This window comes from Pleuronectes platessa, chromosome 7 (assembly GCF_947347685.1).
Source record: "Pleuronectes platessa chromosome 7, fPlePla1.1, whole genome shotgun sequence".
Classification (NCBI taxonomy): domain Eukaryota; kingdom Metazoa; phylum Chordata; class Actinopteri; order Pleuronectiformes; family Pleuronectidae; genus Pleuronectes; species Pleuronectes platessa.
In genome coordinates this window covers 19,873,988-19,901,043 of record NC_070632.1, presented here as the reverse complement: position 1 = coordinate 19,901,043, position 27,056 = coordinate 19,873,988, and the positions used below count along the sequence as shown (strand labels likewise).

At 42.6% G+C, this 27,056-nt stretch overlaps 1 protein-coding gene across 2 annotated transcripts in view; it reads left to right on the top strand.

The window, feature by feature from the left end:
• The window catches only part of wnt7bb (wingless-type MMTV integration site family, member 7Bb), a 30,719-nt gene extending 4,829 nt beyond the window's left edge, over positions 1 to 25,890 (top strand). For both annotated transcript variants that reach the window (XM_053427292.1, XM_053427293.1), the window contains exons 2-4: positions 2,733 to 2,959; positions 19,025 to 19,296; positions 22,491 to 25,890. In XM_053427292.1, the coding sequence (XP_053283267.1) occupies positions 2,733 to 2,959; positions 19,025 to 19,296; positions 22,491 to 22,970 (979 nt within the window). In that variant the 3' untranslated portion in view covers positions 22,971 to 25,890. The remainder of the gene's footprint in view (positions 1 to 2,732; positions 2,960 to 19,024; positions 19,297 to 22,490) is intronic.
• The last annotated feature ends 1,166 nt before the right edge of the window (positions 25,891 to 27,056 follow it).

Below are 27,056 nucleotides of genomic sequence, written 5' to 3'. Positions count from 1 at the left end.
AGGTGGCTGTGAGCACACTGTATGTCATGACGTAGACTGTATCGTCTCACTTAAGGCCACACTACCCCGCCATTAAAAAATCTGTAAGCTCCCCTCACCACTGACACTGGTTCAGAATAAAGTTTTTCCAAAGAAAGTGATTTAGAGTCAGACCTCGCACGGGCTGAGTTTGGATGTCAGACGGGTTTTCCTGCAGTTACATCACACATTTTTGTAATCAATATAACATAGACGGAAAACCCATGTTTTGTCTGAAAATCGTCTTTAACATTGACGCTAAAAAATGGTGTCACCTCAAAGTGTCTGACTCATATTGAACTTTATCGAATTTACTGCCAAATGCACAGACGCAAATAACACCTCTTATGTTATTTGGAGTTTTAGGTATATGCACTATGTGGTAAAACAAAAACTGCCACCTGTTGCTTAGCAGTTTCCCAGCTCCTCTCTCCTCTGTGTCGTTGATCAAGATGCACACGTTGCAACACTCTGCATGATACTTTAAATCACACGTCTTGAATTGTATAGACTCGATGTTTATCATCCAAACAGGCCACATGTGTGATGTGTGCTCTCAGTGTTGCTAAGGTCTCTGTTGTCTGTCTGTCTGACGGGAGTGTGTCCGTAGGCGAGCTGTCCACAAGCCACTGGCGTACACACACACAGTATGTAACGCTAAGCAAACAGGATCGCATTTGTGCACTTTGATGATGCAGGGATTTAAAAAGCTTAGCTGTGGAATTCTCTGTTTGGTGTCGTCTGATGGTTTGAGTTTGCCCGTGGCATAGACTGTGATTCTGTGAATTAGCCGGTGAATGACGTGTGAAAAAGCCAAGAGGGGAATACAGGAGTTGTGTTTGTAAGATTTGAAAACACTAGCGTGCTTTTGTTTTAGTTTCTGTGCAGGGAACAGAGATATCTGTGATATATGCAATCTTATCAACTGGAGATTTATATAAGCAGACCAGATCTGTTCATCTGTAACACTCATAATGCAAGAAAGTGGATTTCTGCCGTTGTGCGCTCCTCGTTTTCATGAGCCTGACCTTTTGGTTGGTGCAGACGTAGATGTCACCGTTGCCACGAACAACCAGCACATACAGCAGAGGGTCAGAGGAGTTCAAGCCTGTTTAACAGCTGAGGGAGCAAAGAGGGGTTGAATGCAGCCGCGGGCCTGAGTGTTTACCGTGGACACTGAATGCACCTGATGAATTTCATCTTTTGTTAGACAAGTACTCAGTTGTTGTTCAGCTACGGCCCTCGGTTTACAGTGTAGTGGTGCAAAATGAATTGTCCTCTTGTACCGAGGAGATCTTGCTTATGATTCTCTTTTTAAATAGTGGAAACAGTTCACACAATGGCACCTTTACTCTTTTAACTGAGTGCAGAAGACTGTGTGCAGTCCTGACTTTGGAAACAGATACACGTCTCAGTGCAGTAAGGATTTATTTCAACCTATTAGAAATTAAGATTTAGGTTCTGTCTGTCTGCAGAGACTTAAATGGAAAAGGGAACATTGGTTTTCTTAGAAAGATTTCTTATCAGCGATCGTATCTTAGTTTTTAATCCAGGGGGATCGTTTACCATCGTCACTGTGAATTAGAATACACAAAAATCAGGGTCTATGTTTCTTAGCGTCTCCCCCTTTATCCATTCTTCCTCTTCAACCCTCTCACACCGGCGTCGCTTTTCGCTGACACACAACTTCCCCGGCTTTAGCTTGCTCCCATCTGCGGTGAATCCTTCGGAGGTCGACGTCATTCTTCAAATTCGGGATAAACTGTATGCTTCTCTCGATCCTTTACTGCTCCCTGTTTAAAAAGCATGTATCTACATGGTTTCGAGGGTTATATACAGAGAGGGAGTCAGTGCTTTGTTTCAGCCCTAATCTGTTTTGGCTTTCGTGGCGGTTACAAAACCATCTTTTGACATATGTTCTGATATTATCTCATCGAGCGATCAGATGTGATGAAGTCTCCCCGAGGAGAGCTGAGCCGGGGCTGTGTGTCGTTTTCTATACAGCACGGTTATACTCCACAAATTAAGATGAACAGTGTTGAAAACCTTACATATTTTCCATGCGCAGCAGTCGTAGGATGTGGCTGAACTAAAAGCAGCCTCGTGAAATTTATAGGCAACACTTTACACTGCGAATAACTTTCGGAACACACAGTCACACAAATCTTAAGGGATAATATTTTTGAGTGACATTTGGTTAGGAAGTGAAGCCTGCGTCTGCCTCACAAAGCTCCAAGCAAGTGTATATGCTGCATTTGCTACTATTCCTTCCACTCTGTTACCTAACAGCACACAAACCCCAACTCATTACTCAAAGTCCCACCACATTCAGACCGATGTGGAATGGCGTTGTCAGTCGTCAGAAGGGCATCATGTTCTCTCCCTCTGAGCTGTTTTAGCAAGTTTCCCTGTGTGTATTTTTATGTTTTATACTGGATCCAGTTGTCAGGTTTCACATTTACCTTTTAATCCAGTCAATAGCAGTCCATTCATGCAGTGCAGCCTTCAGTTCATATTAACACTTTATTCAAGGAGACAGTGTGACCATCCTCTGGAACGTCTAACTGAGTTTATGTTTTTTTGTGTGTCTGTGTGTGCAACTATGCATGAGTGTTTGTGTGTTGTAACATCCACATGTGTTTGTGTCTGCATTAAGGTTGTGTACGAATGCTCACGTGCATGTGTGGTGGTGTGTTTTCTCTTGCTCTCTGCAGGGCCCTGTCCTCGGTGGTGGCTCTGGGTGCCAACATCATCTGCAACAAGATTCCCGGGCTGGCACCTCGCCAGCGGGCCATCTGCCAGAGCCGCCCGGACGCCATCATTGTTGTTGGCGAAGGCGCCCAGATGGGCATCAATGAGTGTCAGTACCAGTTCCGATACGGACGCTGGAACTGCTCGGCGCTGGGAGAAAGGACAGTCTTCGGTCAGGAGCTGCGAGTAGGTCAGTCTGGGTTCTGTCACAAAAGGGAAACGGTCACAGTGGGTGGTTGGGTGTGCTCCTGTGTGGCTGTCTGTGTGAAAACCTTCTAGGGGTTCAGCTTGAGTGAATATATTCCTGCTGATTTTTTTTCGGCTCCCTACTGACTTCTTTCATGAGTGAGATACATTTTTTCCTCAGAAGTCGGATTGGACGTAGGTTTATGTTCATCCTCAGGTTTGTGTTGAGTTGTTACTTTGATTGAGTGTTAGCTCTGCTGGATAGAGCATCACACATATGTTTCATAAACTCTTGGACATTAAAGATTAACCTGTACCAGTCAACAACGCAGTGAGTTTGGGGCTCGAGGGAATTTAATATCCATCCATTATATATAGGATACTATTTATACTTTGAGAGTTAGGGGTTTAGCTGGAGCCAATCCGAGCAGACATTGGGTGACAGATGGGGCAAATCCTGGACAGGTCACCATTATATTCAAGGAACAACATACATCAACATTTACACAAATTTACCCAAAGTCTTTGAATTGTGGGAAGAAGCCAGAGTAACTGGAGGAAACCCACGCAAAGACGGGGGAGAGACTCCACACAGAAATGCCCCGGCCAAGCTTCACAAAACACCAAAAATGTCCTTTTGAACTAAAGCAGGCTTGGTTGTATGTTTGGAAAATGATGCACAAGATGGTCATAAAAATGGCATCTAAGGTTTGGAACATGATTTCAGTTTGAGCAACATACAGCTCTAGTGATGTCCTGATAAACCAACAAACCATGTGCACAATTTAAGACACTGTTAGACAGTATGGAATTGTTCCTTTTAAGAGGCTTACATTGAAATTTAAAGCAACACTAAGTTTTACTCAGCAACAGCGCCCTCTATAGCCAAACTTGGTGATTCATTCTCTTTAGCTATGTGACTGTGCGAGCGATTAAGGTTTTTTTATGTCGAAAAAAAACATAGCGTATCGATGTGTTGAGGAGAGCTCTGTGTAGACTGTGTAGTCCCACTAACTTATAACTTAATTTACACATAAACAGTGAGGAACTTCTCACAAGAGAGAGAACCATCGAGCAATAACGGATATTGAGGGTGGGGAGTCCCTGTCAAATGTCAAACTTATTTTTAAGCTTCTATTTGAAGGTAATACAGTTACACACTGTTGCTTTAAACAGCAATATGACAACTGGTGAAGACAAAAGTTGTAATGTTGAGTAAGTGATGTCGTCATTGCTTGTTAGCAATTCATATGAGTGATAGAGCTTCATCAGTGTGTGTTTGTGCACAGCAGATTCAACCAATAATCACAGCTGAGGGTAGACAACTCTTCTGAGGCCTCCCATCACCGATCATGATTTATTTGGTAATGATGACAGTGATAAATCCAGTCACTCTCCTGTTGAAAAGGGAAAAGAGGTTACACAACACAGATTCTGATCCATCCTATTGTCTAAACTTGAAGAAACAGTATCACAAAAATGTGGTACCAGCCCGCGACCATCTGAATCCCATGAAATGTGTCTCCTCACAAGCCAAACCCCAAACTGCACACATCACACAGTGATAACTCAAACCAGCAACACACCCCCCTCTATCACCCTCTATTGTATAACCATTTGCGTTGGCATTGCTCTAGAGGATTTCATATACTGCTGATTCCAGCCCATCATAGTTGTCTTCATTTCAATTGACAATGTTGTATTTCTGCAGTGTGCTCTGGTTTCTGTTGAGGTAGGTCCCACAGTGAGCCTGCTGGTTAGGAGCATGCCGTCCATCCATGCCTATGCCAATGTTATGGAAAAGCTGCCCAACGGGTCTGGAGCCCTAATGGGGAAAACGTATGGTTGAAAAATGATATCGCAAATGAGGAGACAACTAATGGTGTTATTGCAGCAGAATGCTTGTCGCACTAAAATAGATGGACACATCTGTTGTTTATCGGGGTAAATTGGTTGTGTCCATGCTTGGCTGGCTCATGAGTGTGTCGTGCACGTACACACGCGGGAGAAAACCTAAAGCAGACAAACATTTACATTAACGGGGCTTTTTGTTTTGAGAAACTCGGTGTTCCGCAGGCCTCCTTTGCGTCACTTTTGTTTTAAAGGGCTTTTTATACATTTCCTTTAATTTCGGAGATACGTTGTTGGCATTATGTTGTGGCTGCGCTGTGCATTTAATTCAGTGGCTCTGTTAACAATCACTCCTCTGAAGGGAGCAGCTGAATTAGCTCCAGCTCCGTCTCCCAAAGAACTTTTTTCTTTGTTGTGAATGTGGCACTTTCTTTTGTAATGCAGCGCATGTTGTTTTCCTCACCACTCAACATGGTATTATTCTGTGCTTTCATGTCTGTTTAAAGCATTGGAAGCGTTTGTATTCCTTCTTACTTTGTAGTGTATAAGTCCACATGTAGTAATTCTAACTCACGGTGTCCTTGTTCTTTAATGTGGCTTTCTAAGCATTGTCACACTTCTTTGTGGATCGGATGCATGAACTAAATCAGGTTGAGACCATTGGGCTCTTCGACTTTTTGGTGAGCAATGCGACATTTAAATCCCGCTCAGAAATGGCGTCATTTGAATTTCATGCTCTCGTATCCTTTCCCTTGCTTGGTTTCCATAGTAGATCTGCACAAACAAATGGCCAATACGGAGAACGTCACTGTTTGTGTCCAGCTCTGGTCGGAGAACGATGACTACTGGGCCTGCCATGATTGTCCAATAATGATGGGACTCTGTGGACTTCTCAATAAAATATCCGATGACGTCCTCTTTTAGCCCAACGTGAAGCTCAGGGTTCCCATGGCAGATTTACAAAGACGTTTTTAAATTTCATTTTCTTTTCATATTTTTCTCCATGAAGATCAGCACAGATCGCACCCTCTCCTGTCAAATGTGAGTCACACACAGAGGTAATATACAGTGAGAGGAGAGTTATACTGCAAAGATTAATATGAAATATATGTTTGATCCAAACAGCAAGTCTGGCAGGAGAAGTTGAAGTTGTTTGAATATTCTCTGGACTACAGATTGTATCGTTTTATGGCTCCATATCTGTGTTTTGATTCTCTCGCGCTGCAACTTGACTGTTTTTGAAAATGGTAAGAAATGCTGCCTCTTCTTTGTGCATCTTCTCCAAGTGAATGGATTTATTCCTGCTCGCCGTGAGGGTGTGAAGGAGAACATGAGGTGCACATGGCAGCTTTTCGGACCAGTAGATAAACAGGCTTGTGTGCGGATTCTAGAAACATCAATAACTTATTTTTTTACCAATACAGACACCCTAAGAAAATCATTATTGATAAATTGAGATAAAGATCAAGCCAGATGTTCAGAGATGAAGTTGTATTGAGTTGACCTAAACTGACAAAAATGAAATATAGGACAAACCCCCAGCTTGCACAGGTTTGTTATGTCATGAGTGAGTTATGGATTGTGGATTGACGTTAAACATTTAAAGTTGTGAGCATGGATTGCTGATCTGTTGACTAAAATAACCACACATTTGGCAAGCTCCTGAGCTATGATGACAGTGTGATCAAATAACTGGTTCAGGTATCTGGTCAATTTACGGACCAGCCACTTGCTTGTGGTCTTGCTTTTGAAGCTGGTTCTAGTGATATTGCCTCAGCTGTTCATGACAAAAGCAATGATAACAGTTTCCCAAACATTTTATTTTTTTATGTAATTACTATTTGACAGTAATCACAGTGGCTGAAATAGCCAGATGTTGTGTTACCATCGTTTCTGACTGCTGGTTAACGTGTTCAGGTTTATCCCTGGGTTTATGCTCAGCACAAAAGAGACATGCGGGTATGAGATATATGTTGTTCTTGTGTCTCCCAGAAACCTCTGTCTTAAAACCAGACAGGTGTTAGCTGTGCCACCCACCATCACCTACCAGAGCAGTGATCAACAGTGAGATCTAAAGGCTCAGAGTCCTCCTTGTATGTTTTTGGTTTTTGGGAGCGATCAGGGTAGAAGTCAACTCAACTAAACTTGGATACAACTGCCCATTGAAAGAGTTGAATGGGCTCATCCTGCAACAACAAACAGATCTGCAGTCACACATATAACCAGCTACATCTCTAGCACAGCTTTAGAAAGTTCCGCCAAATTTTCTTACATAAACCTCAAAGGTAACGTTGTTCAGTTATTTCTATTTGTTGAAATCCTCTTCACCTGCCGGTGTGAAACTTTGGAAAAGTGAATGATTTAGCATTTTCTTCACCTCGCCGCCAAGCTGCCATTGCGACGTGATAGTTTCCAGTGTTTGTCTTTCATGATTGAAGATGTATCCACGTTGTTTGACCACGTCTTTATATATTATGGAATTCTTCTGCATGGCATATGAAATCATGGAATACACCCCTTCAACAAAATGTTCCAATCCCTTCTCCGAATCTACAGATTCCCACATCATCATAATCAAGTACGGGGGAAACGCTATACCCGTTCCGCTCCCATTTAAGTTTTTGATTCAAATCCCCCAAATTATGAACACTAAACCTTTCCCTCTGCTCTGTGATCCACTCTTAGTTTTGCACTACAGGGAGAAGATTTTTTTTTTCTTTCGAGACCTAAAGATCAGCCGACCGCAAGTCTAATGCATGCTCTCTGTGCCGCCTACTCTAGGAGCCTGTCTCCCCTGTTCTGGAGCTGCTCCATGGTGTTACATTTGCTTTCCAAGAGAGCACACATTAATAGTTGGGTGATCAAGCATTACATGGCCCGAGATATCTTCATTCAGCAGACGTGATTTGGTTTCAAAGGCAGGTCATTTGATTCTTATTTCACCCATCTACTGTAAACAGAAAAGTGTGCTCACTTCAGAGCTTCTGCTGGCACCTCCTCTGTTCCCTGACACTCTGCTGAACACAAGACTTGAGGTCAGATGGATTGATGGAAAAATGAAAGCATCCCTGTTCATGTTGCAGTTCTACCCCTCAACAGTTTCTCCGTTTTGCACAAAGCGCATGGCTCACTCATTGTGCCCTAACTGACAAATTGAAGGACAACAGCATAAACTTGCAGTGAGATTTGAAACTCGCAATTTAAGCGCATCTCTGTTTCCTTTGCGAAAGCAGATTTAGCAGTCTCTCCCCCCCTGTGCCCTGCCACGGTGTTGGCACCATTCAGTACCGTTGGTCTGTAGAAATATGGAATGAATTACCCTGCGCGAACAGAAATGGGTGTCATCGAGAGGATTGTTGCAGTCTATTAAGAAGTAATAATAAAATTAGAGACAGATCCATCATTGAGTCAGGAGGAAGGGTATATTCAGGATAGGAATGCCAAACGCGGTCAATCCTCCAATCATAATACTTGGCCTGGTTTCTGGATGAAGCGTTTTATTTTAAATATTCCTGTCAAGGCTGATCCCCTGGCTGTAATTTGTTGATGCAGTTTCATTATGCATATTTGAGTGCATTCACCCACGTGTGAAGTGCATTGAAAGCCCCATGTGGTTTCTGTTAACTCATCTCACATATGTTGATGGGTTTGAGATCCAGGGAGCGATCGTTGCGCCATATCCCCATACTTCAACTTATATTATATACATAATACCTAATCCCTCCACCAAGAGAATATGTCTTCACTCCTGGTTTGTGTCTTTGTTTGTTCATCAGCAAGATTGTTAAAAAAACTACAGAACAGATTTCCTTTAAACTTGGAAGGATGGGGCATGGGACAAGGAAGAACCCGTAAAAGTCTGGTTTTATTAAACACTGCAAGAATGGGCTTTTTTATTTTCACCAATTTTCAGGGGAATAATTTGTGGATCTTGATGAAAAGAATTAGGCACATTTAGGGGAGTGTTATCAATTAGTACATGTATTGTAGCGCTACTCGCTTGAATTTAAGGGGGCTGTTTGGCCTTGGCGGTGGTATTCTACTTCCTCACTGCGATAGATTCAGTTATTTACAAATGTTTGTCACTATCACAACATGTTTGTACCTTTTACCTCTGCCAAGGGGGTTATGCTTTGACCTCTACTGTTGGTTGGTCGGTCGATTGGTTTGCTTGCAGGATTACACAACAACTACCGAGCTGATTTTGACGAAACTTGCTGTAACGGTATATCAGGTATATGACCCTGAAGGGGGCACGTACAAATGGGGCTAGAAACCTGTAACAACCACAAATGTGTTGCTGAGATAATCATGGCTCAGTCTAGGGAGTCAAAACCTTGTCAGTATGTTTAATAGTATCAGAACTGCGTACAAATTAACAGGGTGGAGAATTGAAGGGGACTTGGCGGAGCTATGCCATTCTAGATTTCTTCTATAGTGATATGTTTCAACTTAAAACGTTTAACATCAGACATTCTTGTGGCAAACAACCTTTATAAGAGTTGTCCTTCATTTCAAAGCTCTGCCCGTGAGCACCTCACAGCTCTGTTCAAACTGCAATGCACTTGATGTAGGCGAGCTGGAAAATGGACACCTTTCAACGGCTACTCTCAGCATCAAAAGCCAACACTGGCCTCTTGTCGTAAAACGGCCTGCTCTGGTTACTCTGTTTGACTTTCCAGCTAGTTTGTCACTGTCCTGAGTCATGCTTTTCATCTGAAAGAGGTTTCTTGTTGTGCCGGCAGTGAAATATTACAAAAGTTCAAACAAGCTGCCTCTGGCTCATTGCACAAGAATAGATGCTGCACTTGAGCAGGTGAGCCGTTTCCTGCAGAGATAAGACTGCTAAAGATCCATTGGTATAGTAGTGACAAACAATTCAGCTGCAGTTTAAAGCAGCAAATTGTCTTACAGCTAGAATTGAAAGGAGGATTGTTACGTATTATTGTTGTTGAAAAGAAGCAGGGAAAGTTCTCCTTTCCACTGTGACCTACATCGTGCCTCACTGAGTTGTTGCCCAAAGCTGTGCTTCATGACCGATAACATGAAAACACTTACAATGAGAAAAAGGAAACCGGATAAGAAATCTTTCCCCCCGAAAATATGAAGGCTTAGGCTGATCGTTTGTCAGACAATAGACTGTGTTTTCATGTCTGTATTTACCCATCCTTCTTTATGGTATAAACCTTCCTGCCAATCCCTCTTTAATCCACCTCTCCTTGGTGAAAACAGAAGTGATCCACCTGCCAGGAGTTATTTGCCTCAGGGCCCCAACCAGTATAAGAAAAAGGATGTTTAACTCAGCAGGTTCAGTGAAAAACCCTTGTTAAGAAAGAAGTTCTGTACAGGCAAAGACTTGATGGGGAGATGCAGGACTCCTCCAAGCTGGGCTCCCTCTCAGAGGAGGGAGAAGGGTCACTACAGGAAGATAGAGGCCGACATGGGTCTTGGTGAGGTTGTTTTTTTGGCTGTTCCCAGTTATAACAGTGGAGGAGGCTTTTGGCCTGGTCTTTGACATCGCATGCAGTTTTCTAAAAAACAGAATTGACTGTAGATTTAAAGTTTTGGCGTCTGTTTTTGTTTGGATGCAGCATGTCAGTGAGAATTTGAACTGAATTTAGGTTTACATGTCTTTACTGATTTTGAAAATGAAAACTAATATACAGTGTATTCATTCAGCTCACAGTTTTGAATTAAAAACTTATGGTTTTACTTCTTATTTGAGAAGCAAAGCGATGCCAATAAAGTTTTCCCGAAAGAGCTGTACGCCTTCTTGGCCAGGGAATTCACAAAGCACTGAAGACAATTTGTGTGGCATAACAGCAATTATTATTATTATAGTGACTAGTGTAGGTTGCTAAAGTTTTGCCACATTTCAAGCAGATTTCCTCTCCTACACTGCACTACAATCTCTCAGTTTGAAGACAACAGAATGCTCACAGATTTAGAACGCACTGGCGCAGCTCCTTCTCCTTTCTCGGAATCAGTTGATGGTCATTTGTGGTGAAATCATATCCCTGCAGAAAGCAAGTACAGCGTCACAGTCCAACCTTAGGTTAATAATGAACGGACAAGAAAATCTATTCAAATGACTGTGTGGTTCTGTGCTTGCTTTGTTTCCTCGTTCTGACAGAGTAAAAGGAAATGCAAGTTGAGATATTAATTTTGCTCAGCTGAACTCCTTTTAAATCACTAAGCGATGCCGTCTTAAAAATAGAAAGTTAAATATCAGCTACAGGATAAACATTCTTCCCCGGAAAGCAAATAAGTCAGTCACACAGTGGAACTGTAGCCACCTATGTCGAACCCAATCATTATTCAAGAAAAAAAGAAATTGTGACAGATGACAGATTTCTGTGCTTCTTATATTTTAAAGGCCATCATCATTACGGAGCGAAACTTCACAGTTCAACTCTGACTTGAGCGTTAGCCGGCCTGACATATGAGCTTAGTTCGTTGGCAGTGAGTGTTGTGCCCAGGACTAATAAAGACAGTGAAAAAGCCATTCTTCAAAACTGGAGGTTTTTCAAGAGCACACAAGTGGATACTTTGACACCGGTGAACTCTCCCAAAATGCCATCAATCATCTCGCTGCCGCCAAGGTTTTACCCTTTGTGGGATTTGTTTCTTGTTGGTTTTGCACTCTAAACGCAAATTGTGGTTATTGACTCATTCACCCTACTCTGTTATAGGATATAATAACGATATAGAAATACTTGTCATTTTTGCACGGAAGGGCGGTGGATTTGCGGTTGGTATATATCGCAAAACAACATCTCTGGTACATTGTAGTGCCAAGCTATACCAGTAACACTGCGGATTCATTCCCAGGCAGCGGAGTGCTCCATACCACGTGGATAAGAGTGTGGAAATGACGCGTGCATTGTGTTATGGTGGAACAGTGGTGGATAAAAGGCCTATTTTTCAGCCCATCGTGATGTGGGTTGCCGTAATCCTCTCGGCCCTCCTCCACGTGAGCCCAGAGAAAACAGAGCTCTCGTATGTATCTGTGTGTGTTTCTGTGAGTGTCAGTGTGTCGGATCTTTCCCCAAGCGTTATCAGATAGGGCAGTCTGATGCTTTGTTGTTCTCCAGTGTGTGGGCTGTGGTCATCATGGCTTGATAAAGGTCATCTCTTCCTCTTTTTCTCCCAATATTTTTCGCCTCACATCCCCTGCCCACAACATCGTCATGCAGGGTGGGGCCTCTCGTCCTCTGCAGCCAAACGGTGCTATCATCACCAGGCCCCTTTTCCTTGTTCATTCATCAGCTCTGTCTCTGTCTCAGATTGTGTGGGTGTGTCGGGAGCTGGGGTCCCACTTCTTTCCCTCACCCCTCTCTCACTCTCTCTCTCTCTCTCTTTCCCTCCTGCCCACCCACCGTCTGTCTGCTGACTTGGTCCAGGGTCTTTCTGGGCCCTGACCCCTGGGCCCCTGTGTGTGTTATGTGTGTGTGACATTCGCCCATCCCTCCCTGCGGCGTTGTGTTATCGGTGGGATCTGCGTCTGTCTGTGTCTGCCAGTACTGCTAGACGCAGGAGGAAACAGGATGCGAGAGGATCAACTGTAATCTCACAGTGCGCTTTGTTCCGCACAATCCCAGGCCGATCACTGTATTCTCTACACGCAGGGCTGCCACTGGACATTTACATGTGCCAACAATCACACAGCTACTGGCCCACGTAGGTGAGAGCAGGGAGAGACGGAGAGTTAGTGGCTTTGAGGCAAAGAGATGCAAGTAGGAGTTTAGAGGATGTCAAGAGACCTAGAGAGAGGTGGTTTTTTCTCGAGGGTTTGATGAATTTCAGCAAATATGGAAATGTTAGGTCTGGAGGTTTCTTAACAATGGAGGAAACATGTCATCAGTGTAGTATTTGATTTGTTGATATAGTGATGATGGTGTTTTTAATGATATGATGTGTGATAGATATATATATATTGCCATCGGAAGTCAAATGGGATTGAAATGAAGGAAAATGCTAACTACTGTCCTCGCATGAACTCAATGATGACCGTTTACAGCACATTCAGGGCCACAGTTTATGAGCCGAGCAGGTGAGGTCCTCATTTGGTCTAATTATTCAGATGAAAGTGTGGGAAGAAGGATTTGTGCTTGTTTTAGCAAGCCTCGGTATTCAGTCTGAAAAGCATCTCCACCTCAGGGAGATCAGGGAATAAAAGGGATTCTTTGGAGACGTTCTTTCTGCCAGCCCAATTTTCTGCGCCTGGGAGGCAGCTTACTGAGATTCTTAGTGTTTAATACCGGCAACGTTAAATACCCTTATAATTGTTTTAGCTTTACTGCTCAAAGCCCTCCTTATTACACAAATCAAGCTTGAGACCCTATGGTGAGCCTTATGCCAAAGTGTGTCACTTCCCCGGTTCTATGATGTGAGTACGCAGAGAATGTGGAGTCTAGTTCTGGTAAAACAATATTATTTTATTGTACAGGAACACGGCTGTGCTAATTCCTCGAGCTGCAAACCTCACGGACCACAACTTTGTCTATAATTTGCTGGGAGCATATGTTCATAGCAACGGTACATAAAGCGGAACGGAAAACAGTAGTAGAGAGCACATTAGCCAGTTCAGTGATTGGTATACAAAGCTCTGGATTTTCCTCCAGCTTTCTTCCCCCTCTATGAGGCCCTGGAGACACAGTTCCATCTCAGAGACGGCTTTGGTTAGAGCTTGTTTTCAGTGTTTCTGGTGTCATAATTATATTGTATATGTGGAGTGTGGAAAAATATCTCTTTTGATGGAATATACTTTCACGCATGATCAATGTTGAAATCATACCACATCAGACTTTAATTTTATTCACTCCTGTGCCGATTAGTAGGTCGTCATATTTTGAATTTATCTTAGATACCTTTTTTTTTATGAAAAGTGGGGATCTTTTTAGATAGATCGTTTTCATTTTGTTTGTATGCTGGAAGTGCAGTAACGTCAATGTAACTGTATTTATACATTGGTTTTTCCAGTCTTACTGACCACTCAAACCACTTTACAAGCACAAGTCACATTCATTCATTCAGTCACACACATTCGTGCATTCCTGCTATGCACAGTGCTGTTTCTATCGCACACCATTCAAACACTGTCTTTCCAATCCTCAGTGGCAGACTGGAGGTGCTTGGGATTGAACCATCAACCTTCTGGTTGGTGGACAACCCTTTCTAACCTGTGAGCCACAGCTCAGAAAGAATAGGGTGGAAAACAACCTCACCAAAGTTAGCCAACAAATTCATCAAAGGGGCAGGTGATGATATGATTGTTGACTGCCTGGCCCTGAAGTGAAAAAAAAAGTTGCTTGCCCAGTTCATGATTCACTGTCAACAATACCCCAAGTGCAAAGACTCCTGGCCACCAGTAGGTGACACCTTCCCCTTTGTTCACTGCGGTGCCTTTGTCTCTGACAGGATGTCCTTGTGCTTAATGGATACAACGTTTTAAAACTCCAGTGTATCATTGTGTTTTTGAAATGATGTAATTTCTTATGCAATCCAATCCTCCGATGTCCCTGCACTGTGAGTGCATGTCCGGGGTGAGGGGGGGCCTTTAAAAAGCTTTCCCCTTCACTGCTCCACCAACAGGCTCAGCTTGTGTGGAGAGGCCATTCAGCTGCACTGCTGGGCTTTGCCGGGCCCAAGCTGTGTGTGTGTGTTTGTGTGAATGTGTGTGTCTGTGTGTGTATGTGCATGTTCCTGTTGCTTGGCAAGTCACCGTGTTCCAGCCGAACTCGTAGTGATGAAGTTGCATCTGTGATGCAGCGTCCTGTGTGTGCATGCTTCACTGCAGCTCGTGTCGGCCACAGACCTTCTTATGTGCTCGTGCAACCTCAAATTGGCAGAATCAAGCTCTCAACCTTTGTTGCCGAGGACGCTGACATAAACAAGAAATGTGACCCTGGTTGTCAGTCGCTTTCTTGGTGCCAGGAAGTAAATCTTGTACACACAGCCATTATGCACGCGTGAGTTTTATCATAATATCAATCAAGAAATGCAACTGTGGTATTTAGAAAGTGAGATAAGAGGTATAATAAAATAGTATAAGACATGGTTGTTGTCCATTTGGTGGCTCACCTGCTAGAAAACTTTCCTTCAGTTTAGATTTCAAGCCTTTGTCTCTGGACGGGCACAACAAAACCGACCTTGGGCTGTATTTCAGTCAGTAGCCCAAGTCTCCTCAGTATATCTTTTCTATTTCCTCTCTTGTCAGCAGCAAAGCCTCAGCATGGGCCGTGAGCGGCGACGGATACGAGACCCGTTGAGGTCAGCTGTAGTGTTGCCAGATCAGCTAGCATACATTGCACCGGCACGGCTCGTTCGGTGTCGTCAGTTGTAAATCTCCCGTGCTGTGTCCTGTGAAATTTGTCCCGTGGTGTGCCTTCCTCCGGCTCTAAACACATATTGCCATTTCAGCGGCGAGCCACTACATCCAGAGACTTCTTTTTGTGTCCCTGTTTTGGCAGACGGTCAAGAGACATGACGGGCATCGCAGCAGGGGCCGGCATCCAAAGTGTTGTGGTCAGTTAATGTGAAGGCCAAGGCGCACTGAGTGTGTAGCTTTAACTGCATCTCCGGTTTCCGTCCCTGACACCAGGATATCACGGGATATTTAATGCTTGTTTATGGGCTCTTGTACCTGTTCAGGGTGAATCCAGACTGATCTTCTCCCTTACTTTCTTGGATAGTGTTGCAGACACTTGCCACTAAACTCCATTAGACATCTGGTTTAATATTCCCTCATTCTTCTCCCCTGGATGTTTCCAAGTTCATTGAGGTTTTTCTGGTCACTCCAATTTTCCACTGGCAGCTTGCGAGGCTATCCCAGGGTGGTTCCTCCTGGAGGGCTGTCAGGACTCTGGGGCCAGCTTCTTCAGGGCTTTCTGCTGCTGTTATGGGTGCTTTTTTCCCCCTCCTCCTCCACATTTCATCAACCACACGTCTGTTCAGCAAAGCAGGGCCTTCCTCTCTTAGGGCGCAGGAGCACAGTGATTATGCACAATGATTAACAAAAGCATTGTTGGTAATAATATGGAATTTCCTGCTTGTGGTTGTATTAGTGTATTTGTTTTGTTCAGAACATTAGCAGCACCATGTGATATTTGGTTTCCGTTAGCTTGATTTCTGTTATTTTGGGCACATTCTATTCGTCATATATAGATTCTAATCTTCTTCTAATGTGTTTTTCTACAGTCCAAGCATTACTCTACATTTTTTTGGAGTGAATATTATCGCACATAATATAACCATGTTTGGACTGAAGGCTCCAAGTGAATATTTATACCAAGTGGACAGTGTATTTCAAGTGCTAAAAATGCAATTTCCCAAATTCTGATGTGTTTTTGGTTCGTTGCACAAAGAAAAAAGAGGGTCTTGATCACCACAGTTCCCTGGCTTGTGTAATTGGCTTTCCTTTTGGCCAGGCAGAGCCTTGGCAGTGCCAGACCCACCAGGGGGGTGACATCCAGTACAAGCTCCATCATCATTTTCCCCATGAGCAGCACAACTCAATGGGCCCAGAAATGGGCATGCATCTCCGGCTCCGGGAACCACCCTTTCTCTGGAAACTGCCTTTATCCTGTTTTAAACATTACAACTGGCGCTCTGTTTGTGCGTCTATGTGCAAATGTGTTTTTAACAGTGCATGTGTGTGAGGGTGGAGGGCAGTGTGTTGTGTATTTTTATTATGTGGCCGTTGACTGGCCATGTGCGTGCATGTGAACGTGCATACGTTTACAGCTGGGCAACTCCGTTTGTGCATGTGTGTGTGAGGTGGGGGCAGCAGAAAATTACCACAAGCTGGTGGGGCAAAGCTCTGCTGCTAACCAGAGAAGAAAGCGGTCGTGAGTCAGTCCCCACCAGGCAAACCTGTGGCCGTGGTATTAGCTCTGCAGCACCAGTGCCAGGGTAGGAAATTAACAGTGGCTTTGGGTGAAAACATCTTTGAGAGTTCAGAAAATGCCCCTGAGACCAGAATAAGAGGTGCAAAAGAGAGAGGAGGAAGTGAAATGGAAAACAGATGACCGGGTATAATCCGTATGGTAAGAAGTGCTTCATGCAAATTGCTTTTAATATGCAGATAAAAAGCTCCATGAACATAAAAACACTATAGATACGTACATTTTACAATTGTACTTGGCTAGGCTAGGCTCCAGCTAACACTAGCAGTCTTGGCGCTATCTGACTGCACTGTCTGCTTCCATTTAATGAGGTAAAATAAGCAAAGATTTTATGCCTAGTAAACTTCAAAATGGTTAAGAGTTTATTTGGTCAGGCAAAGGGACACGGGCCATGGTGTATTTTTTTCTCTCACATCTGAAACATGTTTTTTGTGTGTGTTTTGTTTCCATATAATTTCCACTTTATTGTCGTACTTTGCTGCTGCAGATGTAAACACTGTGTCCGTTTGCTCATTTCAGGGTATTATTTCTGTTTTTGGTGGATACGACTGTGGGTTTGTCTGCAGTGTCTGACAGCGTATTTATTATAGGTAACTGAATGTTTACATTATATGACATTTTACTTTATTTTGAGTTTTCACCAGATCCACATCTGTTGTAGCTGGCAGGAGGTTTTGTATATATGTTTAAACTCTGTACCTATGAAAACACATCGTAGATGTGTCTCATCTGCTGTTTGAGCACGACACAGCCTGCTATCGTTATATTTAAGTAAATCAGACGGAGGAATATCTGATCACGGTTGATTTATTGATCCTTCGCTCTTCGCATGTGCATCTTCTCCTCTCTGCAGGGAAAGAACGTGCAGTCTGTTATGCAACTTCTTTGAAAGCCATTGACGGAATCATATATCAACAAAAAGCTTTTGGTTATCTGAGGGGCAGAAGAATTTCACCTAGAGATATTCCACTAATTGAGTACATTACACAACATACATCAAAAGTCTTACAAACATTCCTCTCCGCATGCTGAAAGGCCCCTGAAACACTTTGCGGTTAGCTTTGTTTCTGCTGCTCGGCCCTTTTCCAGATTACTGCCAGTTGAAGGGAGAGCAGGGTTGTAATAACCCACGGTCTGTTTTCGACCAGGAGAGGCCTTTAAAGTCTGATCCCTCTAATGTTCCAAAGAACCTTAATGTGATCCTATAATTTGGATAATTAACCAATAACAAATTCAAAAACATATTAATCATTCAAGTCATTTATTAATAATGAATGTCAGTTGACAGTTTCAGCCTTTCTCTGTTTTATTTCAATGCAAATTGAGTACCTCAACAAAACAAGCTAGAGCGTTTGAATGCTTCACACTAGGCTCTTTTATTGACCATGTTATGAGCAAAATAGTTTAAGCAACTGATGTAATATTACACTGTATATGGTGATTATTTGTTATCATCAATTTTGCTTTTTTGCATTTTATTCAAATACATCAGACAAAGCTAGAGATTTGTTGCATATCTTTGAGAATAATATAATCCTTCAGTTTGAGGCTTCATATTGAGTGACAGCCCAGACAGGACATTTATTTGGATTTACATAATTTTGACACAGGAGTACGCAACCTGCCACAGGTAATACATACATCCTTAGCTGCTAATCCTATCATGTGCAGTCTTGGTGCCATGCGGCTCTGGCTCCCCAGAGTGCCTCTTGTTTTGGCAGTGTACTGCGCAAGTGAGGCAGTGAGACCTGCAGACCCCAGCTGCTCACTGTGGGCAACAGTACAAGGTGCTTAGAGGAATTCAGCACTTTGGACAGCACCTACACCAGCTCTCCCCAAACTGGAATTCCAACACTGCTCTCTCGCAGACTGGGCCCAGGGACTTTGCGGTCGGAAATGTGACCACTTTTCTACCAAGGTGCAGGAGGGAAGCTGTTTGGGAGAGGGGGGGGGGGGGGGGGGGGGATTTTTGGTAGGTTATCAAGATCGGGGAGCGGACTTTGAATTTTTGGTGCTGTTTATCGAGATCACATTGCGGTGTTGGATGATGGGACTGGAATGTCAGGGTGTAAGGTTTACAAAACTACCGAAGGATAGATAACAATAAAGGCTGTCTGACCTGTTATACAACATATTTACATTGTGCTCAATGCCTTATATCAGGTGCTAAACATTTGCTTGTGATCAAAATGTGTGCTGGGGTTTTGTATTGTGTTGTGTCATGTGACTCACCTAGAAGTCATCCCACAAAGTGGTCATGGTATCTCGTTTTATCCAAGTATTCCTAAAAAGATCTCTTTCTCCTCTTCCAGGCAGCCGGGAAGCAGCGTTCACCTATGCCATCACAGCGGCAGGGGTGGCCCACGCCATCACTGCAGCCTGCAGCCAGGGCAACCTGAGCCAGTGCGGCTGCGACCGTGAGAAGCAGGGGTATTACAACCAGGAGGAGGGCTGGAAGTGGGGAGGCTGCTCAGCCGACATCAAGTACGGCATCGAGTTCTCTCGCCGGTTCGTGGATGCCCGGGAGATTAAAAAGACCCCACGCCGCCTCATGAACCTGCATAACAATGAGGCGGGGAGGAAGGTAAAGAACCTCAGATGCTTTTTTTTCCATGTTTTTCCCAGAGGTGATGAAAATAGAGCCACAGATAGAGCTTTTATCATTCCGTTAAGTAGTAATGCCATTTAACTTAACAAATGAATGTAAAGGCAAAAAACATTCATTAAACCCAACAAGGTCATTTTTTGTCCCCCTGGAACAATGTTTTTCAGCGATGGAAATTATGAGGAAAATCAGGCCCAGGTTGTAATAACATTTTAGTATTTTTTAAAGAGAATGAAAAATTGATGACATAAAATAAGTTTATGTTAGAGTTTAGGTGAGTCTCCAATCATGTTTGTGTCTGTGTGTGTATATGTGTGTGTGAGTGTGTGTGTGTGTGTGTGTGTGTGTGTGTGTGTGTGTGTGTGTGTGTGTGCGTGTTTGTGTGTGTGTGTGTGCATGGATGCACACGTGTGTGTCCTAATGTGTTCCAGTACAGAATAGCAAACAATCCCAGTTAAAGTGCTAGAAGTCATACAGTCATGTGACAGAGAGCTCTGATTGATCTGGCCGTTGATTGATTGATCACACAGACAGCCTTTCAGCAGCTTGGATCTCTTCAGCCTTTTATTGGCAATCATTTCTAAGAGAGTATGTTGGAAAAGTTCATTATGGACATGTTTGTTTGCTATTAGTCATCCAAGAACAGTCGTGCAGAAAAAAAAAAAGAGGAGATTGTGAAAGGCGAATAAAAGAGAAGAGATGATGTTATGTTGACAAATGGATCTAATTAATAACAGGCTTTATCGTGTCTACTGGGAACGTGAAGCCTGGCCAATGGTTGCCAGATGGACTGCCATCGCCCCTTAGGTCCTTTCATAGAATTATGAAGCCTAAAGTCAGGAAAAGGATATTATTGCAGTTCTCTACACAATACCAAAACATGTCACTTTGACTGCATCAAACGACAGTGCGTCTATTCAGGGTGTGAAAGCAGGCCGACAATGCCGGTGTTAACACAGCAGACTGAGAGGGTCTGCGCTGAATGCCATGGTGCTGGCATGTTGGACTGCCAGGGCTAGAGCTGGCACTGTCGCTGCTCTCACTCGGGGCTCGGAAACTTGAATTCGAGGAGGATGTGCAAAACATCAGATTATGTCTTTGCTGAGACAGAAGGAAAGTGGAGGTCTGTCTCAGAATGGAAGATATTTTTCTTACGAACACAGAGGTCTGAGCTGCCACTGGATATACTCTTTGTTTAACCTTTAGATTAGCACTAGGGCGGGTTGGATAACTGTCACACATCAGAAGTGTGGATTGAAAAACGATTGTTCAATCCACCACAGTGTGTGTTTTAGTTTATTGACAGCTGTTAAGTAGTGCCCTGATGCTAACTGTTAGCTGCAAAGTGCTACAGGTCACATTTGCACATCACTGGTGCTGCAGAGGTTCATAGTTTTGTAGGACAGAGCACTAAGTATCACAAGTAAACCTCTGTCACCATCTCTGAAATCAGGTACAGTGGAGTTAATACTTTGTGTGACAGGAAATACTTTAATGTTTTCAGATAAATATTGTCTTTATTGCAGGGACATTACAACTGTATAATCACACAAGGGACCCATTGTAAATCGGACCTTTAAATGGGACCTTTACTGGTGATTTAATTATTAGAATATGCTGCTGTTTTATGTAGCAAGATGACTCCTGATGAGGGCGGAGCGTGTGCCTCCAATGGGATCCAGCTGAGATTTTGTTTTTCAATCACTGATATGAAGCGTCATTGGAACTGAACTAAAATTACAATTGGTTTCGTTACCAAACCAAATATAAAACACCCTGTGAATCATTCTGAGATCTGCATCATACTTCTTCTTGAATTGGGTGGGTGTGTTGAAGGAAAATCTGGTCATATTGGACTAATTAGAAACCAATTGGATGCTCTGATGGACACAGTTAATTAGTGTCTGATAGAAATAGAAATTATGATATGTGATAGGTGCCAAGAAAAGGCCTTTCAGCCAAACATCTTGTGCAACAAAGGCCCATTACACCATTCAACCAAGCGGGGGATTCCCAATTGTGTTAAAAGGGCCATGGCAAGACTGTAACAAATGTGTTAACACAACCCATTCAAACTTCAACCATCTCTTTGGTCTGTTCATTGACCAGTGAGTTCATCAGAAAGTGAAGGGGTACAGTTTTTATTTTGAGGTATTTGAGTTTTTTTGGCCAACCGGTAAAAAGACTCATTCTTGACGCTGATGATGGTACACAATATTTCCCAAAATCCAGAGGAGTCAGCAGCAAAGAAAAAAACGTTCTTCCCTGGGTACCATATGTTGGAGATAACCTCAAAGAGAAATTAAAACCAAGAAGTGAGGCAATAATTAGTGCCTTTAAGAGGACTCTGACCTGTATGTTTGATGTAGCTTGGAGGCTATCGGATATTAGGTTAACAGATTTATTCAAATCTGTTTTTGTGCACGTGGCAACGTTGCTTTCTTCTATTTATCACAATATTGACTGAGCATTCAAGTGAACCTCAAGAAGTTTGTCCAGCTGTAAACAATTCATCGAGTTTGTCTTTGTTTTGTGCTGCATGTGCAACACATTCAATGAGACAATAATCTGGCTTCAAATGATCCAAGATGATTGATAGTTGCATGAGATCCATGTTTACTTTTCCCTGTCATTGATGTGGTTTAGGTAGACTAAATTACAGGATGGGATATTACCAGTAAGTGCAATTTTCCTTCCCTCAGGACATGAAACATCACGTCAACCATGACTCGAATTTTCAGATATGCTTGGATATGTCCATTTCACAAAAGACTGTTGCTCTACATCAATGCAAAACACTTATTAGCCTAAATTCCCTGTTGTCATCCCAACTTTTACACAGAAATTCAGATATATTTGTGACATGCATCAGAAATATTTCAGATTTGTTTCTACCTAGCAACGCACAACAAAGCTAGCATCTCAGTAAAAAGGATTCATCAATAAAGTTTTCAATATTTTGTGTCCTCTTCCTGTAACCATTTTTTGGGGGATTTCAGAGATATAAAATAATATATATATATATATACACCTCTGTCTAGTGTACAGTGGAGGAAAACTGGTGTTCTGCCTCTGTCAAGGATGGTTGTAATTTATTTAATGTTGGGAATTAAATTCCATGTCTATATTTAATGCAGTTTTACAGCTGTTGTGTTTTATCTATTGTTTCTCAGGTTCTAGAAGAAAGGATGAAGCTAGAGTGCAAGTGCCACGGTGTCTCAGGATCCTGCACCACCAAAACCTGTTGGACTACACTTCCAAAGTTCCGCGAGATTGGCTACCTACTCAAGGACAAGTACAACGAAGCTGTGCACGTGGAGGTAGTCCGGGCTAGCCGACTGCGACAGCCCACCCACCTCAAGGTGAAGCAGACTCAGGGCTACCGCAAGCCCATGGAGACCGATCTCGTCTACATCGAGAGGTCGCCCAACTACTGCGAGGAGGATGCGTCCACAGGGAGCGTGGGCACGCAGGGACGCCTGTGCAACCGCACTTCACCACACATAGATGGCTGCGACCTTATGTGCTGCGGCAGGGGCTACAATACACACCAGTACACCAAAGTGTGGCAGTGCAATTGTAAGTTCCAATGGTGCTGCTTCGTCAAGTGCAACACGTGCAGTGAGAGGACGGAGGTGTTTACCTGCAAATAAGGACGCGAGGAACTCAGTGCCAGGAATTGAGGCGCCAAGTACAAGCTGAATGAGGAAGACCTGGTAGAGCGAGATAAAAGTGTGACTGGGACCAGTGAGGGATTTTGAAATAAAAGGAATGGAGAGGTACACTATCAGCTCTTCATGGCATCGTTTTGCACAGCAGAATCTTATCTAATTGCTTTTCCGAAAGTAAATGCTAAATATCAGTAGGTAATACCCCAGAACTTTACTGTCACATAGAGGTTATGCTCACGTACTGATGTATCCGCAGTGAAGTTGGGACTACAGGTACTGAATGAGGCCCTCGGTCGCACTCTAGGAAGTTGTGACTGTTCATTTCTCAAGAGACTCGTGCACGGAGAGGAAACGCAGTACCCCGGGAGTAGATCAAAATGACAGCATCTGACGAAGGGTGACTGAGAGAGATTTATCAAGTCTTGATTGAAAACTTGTAAGGGTTCTTGTCCTTTTCTCACTCAAGGGGAGCAAAAGTGAATTTTGACATGAATCGCCCCCCCTCCCCTAAACTGTTTGGGGCTAATGTTAGAGGTTTGCAGAAATGAAGAACATTTTGTAAGTATGGTGCGTTCAGGTGTACCAAAATCTGAGAGGAGAACTCTGTTAGACCCTCTGCTGCCAACTGGAATATGGTGGAGTATGTTAGTTTTCCAGTCACACTGGAACTGTATGTTCTGAACACTGAAAATAAATTGTTTATTTATGTTATAGTATCTTAAAAACAAAGCACTAACGGGTAGAGATGTCTTTTTTTGTACTAAGTGTAAAGAAAAATAATTTTTAGAAACTCTGACTGAAGATGTGTGTCTATTAGAAAAATGCCCCACCCCACCCCATCCCTAAAGTACCCTATCTTTTCTAAAAAAAAAACAAGAGAGAACGAAAGATAAATGGGTTTCATGGCTACTGGTGCGTAGACAAAAATGTACATCATTACAGTGTGTTTCACATTCAATCATCTAGGTTCTATTTTACTTTAGCATAGATTGTTTCCACTTCATTCCTCTGAACAGTAACATCTATTTGGACGCTTTTGCAATTTCAGTTAAGAGACAGTAGCAAGAAATCACATTTAACTACAGAGATTCTTCCTCAATTCATTAAACATGAAACATGATATGTTGCTGGATGTGTTGTCGAGTGTTGCACTGATATTCAGATACGACTCATGAGAACTGAATAAACTCCCACTGACTCAATTTGGCAGTTCATTGCTAAAATGTCAACTGAACCTGCCTGAAGAAATAGTGGTTACTTCATTTTGAAACATCTGTAAGACTGTGGTTAGTGGAGTGAGGATTAATACGATACACCCACGCATATAATAGCAGAGTTAACCAAAACTATGAAATATATTATGATATTATTATTAATATTTAGTCTGATATGCTGCCAGTCAAGCCCTTATAAACTGTTTTCACATAACACAAGGCCAGTGGCTGTCATCTGATGAAAAATTAGCGTCTGAGGGGCAGCAGCCCATAATTGGGCTTTTCTGATGTTTACAGTCGATATCCAGGCAAATACTCTGTCCTCCGTTTGTCATTCACTGTTTACTGTCCGACTAGTTTCTTTTACCACGAGTTAAAGACTTCTGCTCCATATTTTAACTAGCTATCTGCGTATCAATGATATGAATATAAAATCCTATAGATGATGCCTTTCGTCTAAGGTGTTCTGCCTCATTTGCGTTCCACAGCATTCTCAAACGTGATTGGTCAAAATACAAATTGTAACCATAAGAAGGCTTCAAGCCCTTAAATCATGTCCCTCACCTACAGAATCAAATGCAGGTTCACTCAATTGTTCTCACAGGGGTTCTACAGCTGGCTTGCAGATCAGCTCTCTTCTGTTGCAATAATAAAGGATAAACCCATTTATTACAAATTTGATGAACTTTTGGAGTTACAAATGTAAAACAAGAAACAGTTTAGACAGATAACCTAAATGACCATACAGTTTGTCAGCTGTGATAGATTTCACAGACAGATAATAGACTTACTGTTCATCTTTCTCCTCCAAATAAGTTAAGCTGTTAAATTGGTAAGTACAATGCTATCATCATTGATAAGAAGAATGACTCGAATGATACAAAATATGTTAGGTGCTGTGAAAGTTTGCTGACAAAATACAGTTACACTGGTGTTTGTTCCAAGAATCCAGAGGATATCTGTCCTCTCGTGTTGTGCACCAAGAAATTGTTGAAAAGCATTTTTAACTCCCTATAAAAGCATGTCCTTTAGCTTCATAAGCTTGAAGGGGGGGATAACAGAAATTCAAGCGAGCTGCTTCACTCTGTGTCCAGTCTTTATGCTAAGCTAAGCTAAGCTCATCGTCTCCGTCTGTTGCTGCAAACGTGACACACAGACATGAGAGGTAACGATCTGCTCACCTTGTCGGCGAAACATGTCAAACTATTTCTTTATTTCATGCAGAATGAGGAAAGGGACATAAACCATAGAGCAACACTTCTCTTCTCTGGCTGAGAATCTGCAGTGCTTTGGAGCACTTCACTATAACCACTTTATTTTCAAATATTCATGTTGTCGCCCTTTACCCAGCTTTAATCTACAATAGCCCATTTTCCGAGGTTGTGTCAGGTTTACAGACTGTATAGGCCAGTTTATTTTTTGGTTTACATATTAATTGAGAGGTTTAGAATGTAATATAACTTTTGCACATTTATAGTAACCACATATTTTAGTGATTAAGAGACTAATGTAGCCTAGTCTTGCACTTAGCATTATTAGTGCTGTTTGTAGTTATGTTTGCATTATTTGTAACTTATTTTAGAGCCGCTACTCAAATGGATGCAGATTTCATGTGAATAAAAATAAATGCATATGTACTCACTTAAAATAACTTATTGATAACATGCCTAGTATATAGCCTCAGTCTGACATTCATATTTTCTTCTCAAATACATGAAAGTAACTTTAATTGAAGGCATTTAAAATGGTTCCTTTGAAAAAAAGATGCAAATACATTTCCACGTGGTGATTTGCATAATGAAACACACAGGCAAACCTTTCCTTGAGTCTTCAGTAAGAAATCCACATTCTTCTTTTTATTGCTCAGTGCCTGTTGGTGCAAGAATGATCCCGCTCAGTGTTCAGTTGCCCGTATCGACTGTTCGAGCAAATATCCAAAGCTATTATTCTCATAAATTCTCTCCCTCCAAAGGACATTACACACATTAAACATGGTCATTGTGTGTGTCCAGATTTGTTGCCAAACTTAATGTAGAAGTCTGTTATTCAAACATTCCAACCACGCTTAATATAGTAACGGGCAGATGCATAATGAAGCATAAATCGTTACAAAATATAAAATGAAATAAATCAAGCCGTGTGCTGACTTTGACATTATTTTGTACACAGCACATGTTCGTAATACGCTGTGGTCTTCTGTCTTGATTGTGGCACGCACGGAACAGAAGTCAATTATCTCTCCCAGCATGGAAAGGAACTTCTCCATGTCTGTGTCAAGCAGAGACGTGATTAGACAGAGACGGACAGAAGGAGAGGGGAAAAAGCAAGGAGTAACAAGTAATATGGAAAACTGAAAAAAATAAAAAAAAGCAATGACCCCCTCCGCCCTCCACCAAAAAAAATGTATCCCCAGTAACCCTGCAAAAAACTGATAATGCATCAAGTTGGAGTACGTTTTTGTTCAAGGATGAATAGATGTTTTCCTTCTTTCCCCCAAATTGAATCGGGGCTGTCTGACATTGGTGGTCTTAGCCACCTGTGATACTCAGAGTTCCTCTTTACCTCATCACTCTGCATGTTCTTTGTAGTGCAGGAGCAGCAGATATCAGCAGCGTGTTCTCACGGCATGATGCGGTACAATTCACAGACAGTATGAGGGGATCACTGGCTTGAGCCTCTCATGCTCGCCGTGTTGTCCGAGCTGCTCGGAGTCACTAAACAGGGGGAAAAGAGAAGCTTCATGCAAAGGACCCTACGTGAATAGGAAGTGGCTCAGTGTGCCTCTTGTTTCTCGACACACAAACAAGAGTGTAGTTCCTTTGTGAGGGTGTTTTTGAGATGGATGGGATGGCTC